Raw genomic sequence first — 11,795 nt, forward strand, 5'->3', positions numbered from 1 at the left:
TGGATAGATTTAGTACCATGTCAGACAGGCCATTTATTTTGCAGGCTCATCAGTGACAATTGCTCTGCGTTCACCTTTATTCACCACTGGCCTTGGTGATTTGTAACAATGAGGAATCGCTGCTACAAAATTGCCATGACATGGCCCTCTCTGTATTTACTGTTATAGTACATTGAGACTAGTGCTCAGGGGAGGCAGGTTATAGAGGGCAGCACCAAGCATAACAATGTTTTCAGGTCATCCTTTTTTTCTGCTTTCTGTCCACTTTGGAATATTGGTGCCTTAATTAAAGAAAATTATAAGGGGAAGGATATGTTTAGAGGTGTCACAAGACTCTTTATCGTTTAGGAAAAAATATTATCTTTCCTTTTTGGTAGTCTGTAACGTACAAATTTGGTCCTCCTGTGTATATAAAGCAGAGCGCATGCCTCCAATAGCACAATCTAGCAGTAGCTTTTACCAAAGTAATAATACAAAGGGGCAAAGATTGTAACAGGGTGCCATCCCACCTCAACCTAACCACTGAACCATCACATTCTCAAACAATTCATCCCCTCACAGCTACCTCCTCATGTATCACTTCTTCCTCCCTTTTAGATTGTAAGCCCTCAGCGGCAGGGCCCTCCTTACCATCTTGTCTTGTGATTGTATTGGAATTGTAATGTCTTCCTTATATTGTAAAGCGCTGCGCAAACTGTTGGCGCTATATAAATCCTGTATAATAATAATAATCATTCAGATGTCTAATTAATGTGTGGTAGTGTATGTCATGGTGTCTTCATGACATGCAAAATTCCCTCAGTTTCACTAGTTTTGAAAAGTTGACACTCTGTGAGGGTTTCTAATGTAAGATAGTAATCTTAAAGGAGAACTATGGGGTTAAGTCTTTTCCCCATAGTTCTCCTTAGGGTAACGGGAGGACACAAACTAGCGTCCTCCCGTCACTCTAGGCTCAGTATCTACATACATTTGTGTAGAACTGATCACAAGACATACTATTTACTGTTGCCCATGGCTGACTTTCTTACATGGTTCCTACAGGCTGCACAATCATTTCTTTTTCAGTGAAGATTGGTACACAAGCACACAATAAATACTGGAAGGCAATGAGCAGGATAGTCTCCTATCAGGTAGCGGTTATGGAGCTTCAAGGTACCTAGCTATGTTGTTTTCTGTATTACAGTTAGGGCCCATTCACACCATGCATGGATCATCTCCAGACCAGACCAGACTGTTTCCGGACCCAAAATGCATGCTAATGTATCCCTATGCTATTTCTGGCCTCTGTTTACACCAGCACAGTCCGTACCAGAGCAGAAAAATACTGCTTGTCCTATTTTGTCTGGTCTGGAAGGCACTGGAACGCATACAAACGCACTGGAACACATACAAACGCACTGGAACACACCTGTAAGACCATTTTAAGTAGGGTTGCACACATACTTTTCGAGTACCAGTGCCGATACTTGGCATTTTCATGAGAACTACCAGGGTTGCAGCGGTTGCAGCTAGGACCTGGCTCTGGCGCTCCACCACTGTCCTGAAATCATTAGTCTGTATTGTTTTAGAAAAACTGTCACATGACAATAAACAAAAATGTATCAGTACTCGTACTTGTAAGTACTCGGCAAGTACCAGTACTCGTACTCACAAAACTGGTATCTGTGCATCCCTTTATTTATATTTATAAAAACAAAATCGTACATTAAAACAGAGATATACAAATCCCAGGAGCTCCGTGTGCTCCTTACAAATGACAGCCGCCTCCTAACTTTTGAATTTTTCTCTAGTCTAGTCTTGGAGCTCAAAAGTATCGGTACATGTACTCGTACTTGTACCGAGTACTGTACTTGGTATCTGTGCAACCCTAATTTTAAGCAACAACAAAAAAAAAGAATTCGAGACGCTGCAAAATTGCAGTAAAAACGCAATGCACTGCATTCCAGATCTGGTCCAGAAAATGGTGTGAACCTACCCTTAAAGAGAAGCTGTCATGAGGGTATAATTAAGGCTGATAGCATTGTGCACTGCAAAAGACAATGAGGGTTATTGTAGTACTGAGATCTGAGTACTACATGCTTTCAGTGTATGACCGCTCTGCTATTGGTGTAGAGACTTTCAGCCAGGACAAGGTGACAAAGCAGCAGAATAATGGTTAATTATTGTTAGGGCTTAGTTTAGGGCGTAGGTTAGTGTTGGGCGTAAAGGTTCAGTATATTAGAACTTATTTTACTTAGGAGCTTAGGTGTTAATTGTTACGGGTGTTCTTTGGTGTGGAAATTAATTTTATTTTTATTTAGTGCTAAGATAGATTCCGATTTTTTGCTTGCTTTGTGCTCTGATATCCTGAAACAGATCTGTCTTGGTAGCTCTTTTCTCAGTGTGAATGCAGATTTACAAGAGATTACCCTTGCCCTCTGTGGCTAAGCAGTGGTCTCTTTGCAGAGATCTGATACATCCCATACTGAGTCAAACATTGAGCTCTGCAGTCACCAAAGCTCATGCTCCCTGCTGATTGGAGAGCTCTGGCTCTGAATCCGGGTAAACACAGTTCTATTTCCTCCATCAATGCTAATGAGCGTTGTTCAAGCAATCCCCTGCTGTTTTTATTTAATTCTGACAGCGGCCGCCGGTCGTCAGAATACCTGACTAGAGCTAGCATCTGATTGGGTGACAATTCTGTTCAGCTGACAATTTTACAACCAGCTCCTTTGATCAGCTGATCAAGTGATGCCGGGTGGAAGGGTGTCGACAGCGGCAGTCAAATGTTGACCAGTTCTTCATGAATTCGCACTATGCATAGCCTATTTGACTCACCAGCGGGCACGTTGGACCTCTGCAGTTAGACCACTGCTTCCCCAGAGCGCAAAAGTCATTCTCTGCAGCATGCTGGCAGGGGCAGGCTTTCTACTTTGATTTTTAAAGAAAAAAGCTTTGCAAACCTTTTTGTTTTGATGCAGCTGAAATGTATTTAGATAATTTAGGCCTCATTCGCACGGGGCATGCACAGGATGCATCCTGTCTGCATCCAAGTGCAGACACATGGACCCGCACAGATGTGCAATTCGGGTGTGCATATGACCTCGTACGGCTGCATCCTCACATAGGGAAGAACAGGCTGCTGGATGCAATCACACGCAGCACCTGTCCCTCCCAGGATCGGGCGTGCACACCGCATGGACGCTTACCCCCCCGTGTGAATGAGGCCTTAAACTGAAGGTTAAATTGGTCTTTAATAATTTGGAGAGGTTTCCACATACATTTGGCCATATAGGTGGGTGTGACGGTCAGGTGTCCTCAAATATATAACTGTACAGTGTATATAGTCATTATCCAATGTATACATTACTATGTAAAAAAGATGGCTTTTTCAGTGCTAATGCCAGGTGTAGTTTTGAAGATGTGTACCTGAAAAGTAATATAAAAACAGATTAAAGCAGAATTTCAGGCAACATTTGTATTAACCCTTTTAGTGGGGATACCCCTGCAGTGCAAGGGTTAACTGCTCGTTTTTGTCTAGGTTAAAAAAAAAAAGTTACTCGCCTGATCCTCAGCCAGCTTGCTCTTAGACTGGTCCCTGGAGCCTCTGTCTCCCTTCGCTGCAGTAGTCTAAGGTCCCGTAAATCATCACGTTCTATACACAGTATATAGAAATGAGGACGTCGAGGAACATTCCAGTGTCAGAGGCATCAGTGACCGGAGAAGCAGGTAGATGTCTTGGCGTTTCGGGTGAGCACACATTTTTTTTTTAGCACCTAGTCAAAAATGAGCCCTTAACCCCTGCAGTGCAGGGGTAGCCCCACTGCAGGGGTTAATACAAGTTTTGCCCAGAGTTCTTCTTTAATCTAAAATGCAGCAGGTACTCAGTACTGCCTCTCTCAATAGTCTTTATAAGAATATATGCGCCCCTGTAACATATTAGATATAATGTCTGCCTTACTTCTGGAATTCGTGCAGCTTTCCTGGATTAACATATATGATATAGGTGACAAATTCTATCTTGTTTAAGCTAAATTGCCGCTTACTTTTTTGAGCAGATAACCCATTCAGTGTGAAGTAGAAATGTGTTAGATTTGACACCAGTCATCTGATGAAAGTATTCATTATACAGCTTGACTGCATCTGAAATTCTGTTTTTTATTTAAAGAAAACGAAAATGGAGTCCATGTTGAACAAGCTGAAAAGTACTGTCACAAAGGTGACAGCAGACGTAACGAGTGCCGTGATGGGGAACCCTGTCACTCGAGAGTTTGATGTAGGTAAACATATAGCCAGCGGTGGCAACGGACTGGCTTGGAAAATTTTCCACGGCACAAAGAAATCCACAAAGCAGGTATGTTATTATCAGACAGTATTTATGACTTCTGACTTTCTGGTCATATATTAATCCAACGTAGTCAGATTTGTTTTGTAGTAGGCTTGCAGCAATTAATATGCACTAGAGCTGCAGCTAACGATTATTTTCAAAATCGATTAGTTAGCCGATTATTAAGTTCGATTAATCGGTTAATCGGATAAAAACATAAAATACATTTTAAAAAATGGCTCCAGTGATGGGACTTCTAGTTTGTATTGAGATTGCAGTGCATCACAGGAGCAAGCTTGGAGCAGTGGAAGTAAAAAAGAAAAAAAAGTGTGTTGTACAATATAGTGAAATGAAAAGTGTAAAATTATACAGCAATGAATGCAGAATACCACCAGCTATAGAGGAATACAATAAATCCCAGCAATAGTACATTATAGCTGGCGGTATTCTGCATTGCGATGTATAATGTACTATTGCTGGGTTTTGTAGTCCTCTATAGCTGGTGGTATTCGGCATCGCACCACTGTATAATGTACTATTGCTGGGATTTGTTGTACTCCTCTATAGCTGGTGGTATTCCGCATTGCTGGTGGTATTCCTTGATTTGTAGTCCTCTATACAGTGCAATGCAGAATACCACCGCCTATATAGGAGTACAACAAATCCCAGCAATACATTATACATACAGTGTACAATGTATTACTGGGATTTGTATTCCTCTATAGCTGATGGTACATTGCTCTGTATAATATACAGCAGAATGTACCATCAGCTATAGAGGAATACATATCCCAGCAATACATTATAGAGCACCATGTGTGGGTGGGAGTGCAGGCTTACCTGAGCAGTCTTCCAGCAACTTGTTTCTGAGATCGGGCCTGTCTATCGGCAGCTGTCATTCCCCCCACACCTGCTCCTCCTTACTACTTCTCCCCGCGTCCCTGTGCCGATCGTGGATTTGGACGGGCGGTGAGCGTGGATGCGGGCAGGTCTGGCAGCAGCGAGCGTGAGGTGGGGAGGAGGTGTGGTGCGCAGCGTGTGTTGAGCCGTGAACAGGGCCAACTAATCAGAAGCCGATTAATCGATTATTGAAAAAGTTGACAACTTTTTCAATAATCGATTATAATCGATTATGTCGATTAGTTGTTGCAGCCCTAATATGCACAAACCATTGTGGAACTTTGGAGGAAGATATCACAATTACTGGTCACAGTTATTCAATGTAAAGTGACACTAAACTCAGGCCTTCAATCTTAATAATGCATTTAAGTACCTTAACTATTAACAAAAATGTATCTTATTTGTGTATCACTCAGCTGTAGATCCTCAAATCATCTCTGAATTGGTGCGGACACTGTCCTTCCTTCTGGAGGGTGGCTACTTTTGTTCCCCATGGTTCCTGTGTGGGCTGTAAAGTAGCCACCTCTCCAAGATCACTCCTGTGATGGACTACAACCGCACATTTAGTATTGGGTTTGTAGTCCATCACGGGAGCAAGCTTGGATCGGTGGCTACTTTGCAATACACACAGGGACCATTGGGAACAAAAGTAGCCACCCTCCAGAAGGAAGGACAGTGTCAGCACCAATTCTGAGATGATTTGAGGATCTACAGCTGAGTGATACACAAATAAGATACGGTATTGTTAATAGTTAAGGGGTCTGAATGCATTTTTAAGATTTAACTGCTGAGTTTAGTGTCACTTTAATTAAAGCCAACATAACAGTAGCTTTTCTTCACTGCATCATGAATGTATCTGATATTTTTAACCCTTATGGCAGGCATATGTCACAGAGACCATCTCAGAGGTATTACAATGCACATTACAGATCCTGTATCACTAGCTGAATAATATACTTGTAAAAGTAATTACATGTCATTTTAATGAATAAGCCCACTTCCTGTCACTGGCCGATAGGCAGGGGTATCAAAATGCAGCCCGATAATTGTATCCCTTCCTTTTTAATAGGAGGTTGCTGTTTTTGTGTTTGACAAGAAGATAATTGACAAGTATCAGAAGTATGAAAAGGATCAGATTATAGATTCTCTAAAGAGAGGAGTTCAGCAATTAACACGTCTCCGGCACCCACGGTTACTTACCGTACAGCACCCTCTCGAAGAGTCAAGGTAATGCAGCTTTTGCTGTATTTGAATTGCATTTACAAAATTATTTCCCAATTTAGACAGCAGTGCGCAAATTGAACCATTGGATCACATGCAACAAAAATTCATATAGCTATGAGCACAGGTTCATTTTAATGCCTCCTCTTGTCCCCAGCATGCACATCCTGTATGTTTCCTTCACTCCAATGCCGATCTGTTCAGCTGTAGGGAACAAAGAAAACCCCCAGTACTCCCTGGTTTGAAGAAGCATGTTACTCACTCCCCTTCCTTACATATGACAGAGCTGGTGCTTGGCTTTTTGAGCAGGTTCTGTCACATGGGGGCAAGAAGGAAGTCCTCAGCCATGTATAAGATCTGTCTAGACCAACTTAGAGTTTACATAGGACTTCCTTTCTATGCTAGCAGTGGGGGAGTGAAGGACAGGTAAATTTATGCCACTGAGGAGGTTTTTTTTTTTTTTTTTAAAAGCAAAACTGTTTACTTTAAGCTAGTAGATGGCTCATTTCTAAAGGCCACGTTAGATTTTTCTTTGCAACTATAACCTCTTACCTCAGCCTTGGCTTCATCTGTGCTTTAAAAAGTTGTCATTACAGCCCCAGATAAATGTAAACATTACATTTGGCTTTACAGTGCAAACAAGGCATGGGAGAAAGAAATGCACCTGTTCATGTGTCTTCCCTGCCAGGAGTCATAAACCATGATTTCGGTGCTGCATTAATCTCGTGTAATAGGGTCACGGCCAAAAATATTGGCACCCCTGCATTTCTGTCAGATAATGCCCCACTTCGTGCAGAAAATTGTTACATAGAAATTTGCAATTACAAATGTTTAGGCATTCTCATGATTATTTCTTTTGTTTGGATTGGTATGACACAAAAAGTGTAGAGAAAAAAAGGCAAACCTGACACATTCCAGGCAAGAAATAATTGCATTCTAAGTTTTTGTAGAAAAGCACGGACATTCTCAAGGTTACAAGTCCAGAGATCTTAATGTTCCTATGTCCACTGTGCGCAACATTGTCAAGAAGTTTACAGCCCAGGGCACTGTAGCTAATCTCCCTGGACGTGGACGAAATAGAACAATTGATCAAAGATTGCAACAAAGGATTGTTGGAATGGTGGATAAAGACCCTCCATCAACTTCCAGACAAATTCAAGCTGACCTTGAGGCACAGGGTACAACTGTGTCAGCTTGCACTATACGTCGCCATCTGAATGATGGGAGACCCAGGAGGACCCCACTGCTGACACAGAAACATTAATAAGCCAGATTTTGACCAATTTAGTTGCGCTGGAAAAACTATGTGAAAACACCAGCTGCAACAATGTGTATAACAGTGATCAATGTGAGCAATTATGTTGCGCTTGGTAGTGAGCAATGTTCTTACTGTGTCATCTTGCTATTTATATTCAAGTGAAAAGTAAAAAATTAAAGCCAGATTGTCTTGGGGTTGCTTTGCTGCTTCAGGCACTGGATGTCTGGACTGTGTGCATGGCATTGGGAAATCTGAAGACTACCAAACAATTCTGGGGTGCAATGTGTAGGGCCCAGTGTCAGAAAGTTGGGTCACCATCAGAGGTCATGGGTCTTAACAGCAGGACAATGACCCAAAGCACATGTCAAAAAGCACCCAGAAATGGTTTCAGACAAAGCGAGTACTGGACTGGCCAGCAATGGGTCCAGATCTGAATCCGATAGAGAACCTGTGGAGAGATCTCATCGCAGCAGTTGGGAAAAGGAACCCGTCCAATCTGAGAGACCTGGAGCAGTTGGCGAAAGAAGAGTGGTCCAAAATTCCTGTAGAGAGGTGTAAGAAACTCATTGATGGTTACAGGAAGCAACTGATTGCAGTTATTTTTTCCAAGGGCTGTGCTACCAAATATTAATTGAGGGTGCCAATAATTTTGTCCAATCTATTTTTGGAGTTTTGCGTGGAATGTGTCAGATTTGACATTTGTTTCCTCCACTTTTTTTGTGTCATATCAATACAAACAAAAGAAATAAACATGTGAATGTCTAAACATTTGTAATTGCAACAATTTTCTGAGCAAAGTGGTGCATTATCTGACAGAAATGCAGGGGGAGGGGGGGAATATTTTTGGCCATGACGGTATATAGAGCTTACAAACAACCCCCTGTTATGTTGTTCTATTGCTTTTTTACGGGGCACTGGCATGTCTGGTATTCAGGAATACATAGGATTCAGAATGTTGTAACAATTGATGCACTTCACTGACGATGATCAATTATTTTTCAATACAGGGATTGCCTAGCATTTTGCACAGAACCTGTTTTTGCAAGCTTAGCCAATGTTCTTGGTAATTGGGACAACCTTCCATCCCCTCTCCCTGCTGACATAAAAGATCATAGGCTCTATGATGTGGAAACAAAATACGGGTTACTCCAGGTAAGGATATTTTATGTTCTTAATGGCAGTTTTTATGAAAAGTTGACCATACTACCCTTTAAAAAAGGGCAAAATTGTTAACACGTGGCATCAACTTTGCTTTCAGCAGCAAAAGGCAGAAAAATCTGCTTTCTTATCAGGCAGGGATAGATGTGAAATGCAGTGCTCTCCAGTTGTTATGTTACCCCATACATGTACAAATACTGTCAGTCATCTGAAGCAGTGTGGTTATTGTTAATATAAAGTGTTTTGTGGGGGGGGGCAGCACATGTAAAGTGAGAAGTTCAGTGACTGTGGTGTTTAGGCAGTTGATATTAAAATTACTGGACATCTATGTACAAAGAAATTCAAGGGATGTGCAAAACACTTTTATTGACCTTCACAAAAACATACATTAACCACTTTGTCTCTGGAGCATTTATTTTTATTTTTATGCACACGTTAAAATTACTTAATCAAAAAAGTATATATTTTTTGAGCAGCAGTAGATGCTGTATATGCAAAGACATTTAAAAAAATAAAAAAGTTACCACATAGGTAAATACTTGCCTCTGTCACTGGCGCTCGCTCCTGGCTGCAGCATCCAGCTTCCCTGAACTGCCATGCTGGAAGATCTGGGCGGTCGCATGCAAAGTGATCACCGGCGGGGAGAACAGGAGAGACTCAATAGAAGTCAATGCACGCAGCCAGGAGTGTGCACCTCGGACAGACACTGTGGGAGCCGAGGAGTCTGCACTGGATCAGGGACCGGCACCAGCGCTGGAGTGACTGCTGGAAACTAGTGGAAGGAAGAAGATGATCGGATCAAGGGGCGTTACTTAAGGTAAGTCCCTACAGCAGGATTGAGGGGAGGGGGGAGAATAGAGTTTTTAATGTCACTTTAAGGTACTTGAATGCATTTTTGAGGTCTAACTCCTGAGTTTAGTGTCACTTTACCTTCATTGCTATTACTAGGAGGATAACAAGCCCCCTATGTGATTTAGCATTAAGCAAGTGATAAGTTGTCTTTATGGAGACCCTGCCCTCTGCTCCGGCCAATAAAGCTAATTCAACTGCCCAGATCACTTTTCCAAAAAGCAGAGAGCTTGCTAATACAAATAGAAACAAGCTCATGGCTGCTGCCGCTGCAGGCTCAAGCTTGTTTTAATCACTTCGATACCTGGACGTATGGGACGCATCCCAAACAGCTTAAAGGAGAACTATGAGGCGAGTGAAAATCACTCAGCCTCATAGTTCTAGTCGACCTGTGACAATGAAACTGTCACAGGTCGGCTCAATAGATCGGGAAGTGAGCGAACACATACCATCGCTCGCTCACTTCTCGATCTATCCCTGCAGAGAGCCGTGACTGTCACTCAAGGCTCCCTGCAGGGATTCCCCCCTCCTCCTCTGTCCGCTCCTCCAGCGCTGACTGGCCTAATGGACGGGGGAGGGAGCGGGCACAGCTGGCTCAGCCTCTAGATAGACAGAGCCAGCTGTCAATCACGCAGCTGGGTGGATCTCAACAGTAATGTCGGGATCCGTTCCGGCTGCAGCGTCTCAGTATACTGAGCTTTGGGTCACAGGAGGACGCTAGTTTGTGTCCTCCCGTTACCCTTAGGAGAACTATGGGGAAAAGCCCTGACCCCATAGTTCTCCTTTTAAGTGGTTCCAAGCAAGTTACTGGCACTGTGTTTGTCACTTTTTAGTTCTGTGTATATGTCTACATTTATTGTGTATCTAAAGCCAAACTTGTTTTGTTTTGAATAACCTGGGGAAGGATTAGAACCTCTGACTTGTTTTTATTTCTGTATGTGTCCCTGGATTTACTTTATTTATCCTGAAGGACAGAAAGTGAAGGGAAAGCTAAAACGTTATAGTTGTCACCAAATCAGGAAGGGGAATCTTTCAGTGGATACATGTGTTCCAATGACAGCTGTCTAATTTCCTTCACTTCAGACACATTTTGTCTTCCCCTTTGAAACTGGAAGTGAAGAGCTTTCCCAATGGGACACAAACCACATAGGGAAAAAAACTGTCTGGGTTTTCATGCATGGCTTTAGATATAGAGTACTTTGAGATATTTGTGTAGGCCCTGCACTGAACCACATAACCTCATAAGCTGACATATATATTGAAATGCTGCTGCAAAGTACATTGAGCTGAAGTGTGATGTTTTAAACATGTTTCATAATCTGTGGCTATTATTTGTCTTATAGGTATCTGAAGGCTTGTCATTTTTACATAGCAGTGTGAAGATGATCCACGGCAATCTCAGTGCGGAAAATATTATTTTAAACAAAAGTGGAGCCTGGAAAATAATGGGTTTTGACTTCTGCAATCCATCTGTAAATCCAACAGAACAAGAGGTAATTTTCCCAGACAAGAGAGATGGACTTAACATGTTTCTTTTCACACTTTTGTGCAGTACTGAAATTTGACTCGGCTTTCTAAAGACAATTAGTCGCCATTCTCTGAAATGAAATCTTTGCTCAGCTAATTGTATGCGGTTATATTACAGATGTAGTGTTTTTATTTCCCTAGACCAAGTTCTTGTGTAAAGAATGGGATCCTAACTTACCGCCACTGTGTCTACCGAATCCAGAATATTTGGCACCAGAGTACATATTGTCAGTAAGCTGTGACCCTGCCAGTGATATGTACTCACTTGGCATTGTTGTGCATGCAGTATATAACAAAGGCAAAGCCATCTTTGAAATCAACAAACACGACATTTACAAAAGCTTTAGCAGACAACTGGACAAGGTACATCCTGCATTCCTTACGCTTTGATATATCATTTTTACTCAGATGTCACTTACATTTTGCAATTAGGAAGTGAGTTATACTATTTTTCTTCAAGTAGATGTTTCAGTACCAAAGAATTTACAAAGTAGGGATGCACCGATACCGGTTTTTCGGTATCACGTACGAGTACTGATATTTTGTTTCAGGACTCGCCGATAACGGAAGTCCCAT

The 11,795-nt window shown here is 42.0% G+C and overlaps 1 protein-coding gene across 3 annotated transcripts in view; it reads left to right on the forward strand.

Annotated features, from left to right (window-relative positions):
• Positions 1 to 11,795, forward strand: part of SCYL2 (SCY1 like pseudokinase 2) — a 35,896-nt gene that overhangs the window by 3,726 nt on the left and 20,375 nt on the right. For all 3 annotated transcript variants that reach the window (XM_018556630.1, XM_018556629.1, XM_018556631.1), the window contains exons 2-6: positions 4,148 to 4,333; positions 6,276 to 6,433; positions 8,693 to 8,837; positions 11,036 to 11,185; positions 11,361 to 11,582. In XM_018556630.1, the coding sequence (XP_018412132.1) occupies positions 4,157 to 4,333; positions 6,276 to 6,433; positions 8,693 to 8,837; positions 11,036 to 11,185; positions 11,361 to 11,582 (852 nt within the window). In that variant the 5' untranslated portion in view covers positions 4,148 to 4,156. The remainder of the gene's footprint in view (positions 1 to 4,147; positions 4,334 to 6,275; positions 6,434 to 8,692; positions 8,838 to 11,035; positions 11,186 to 11,360; positions 11,583 to 11,795) is intronic.

The sequence above is a fragment of the Nanorana parkeri genome, unplaced genomic scaffold, assembly GCF_000935625.1.
Source record: "Nanorana parkeri isolate BGI_ZX_2015 unplaced genomic scaffold, ASM93562v1 scaffold244, whole genome shotgun sequence".
Taxonomy (NCBI): domain Eukaryota; kingdom Metazoa; phylum Chordata; class Amphibia; order Anura; family Dicroglossidae; genus Nanorana; species Nanorana parkeri.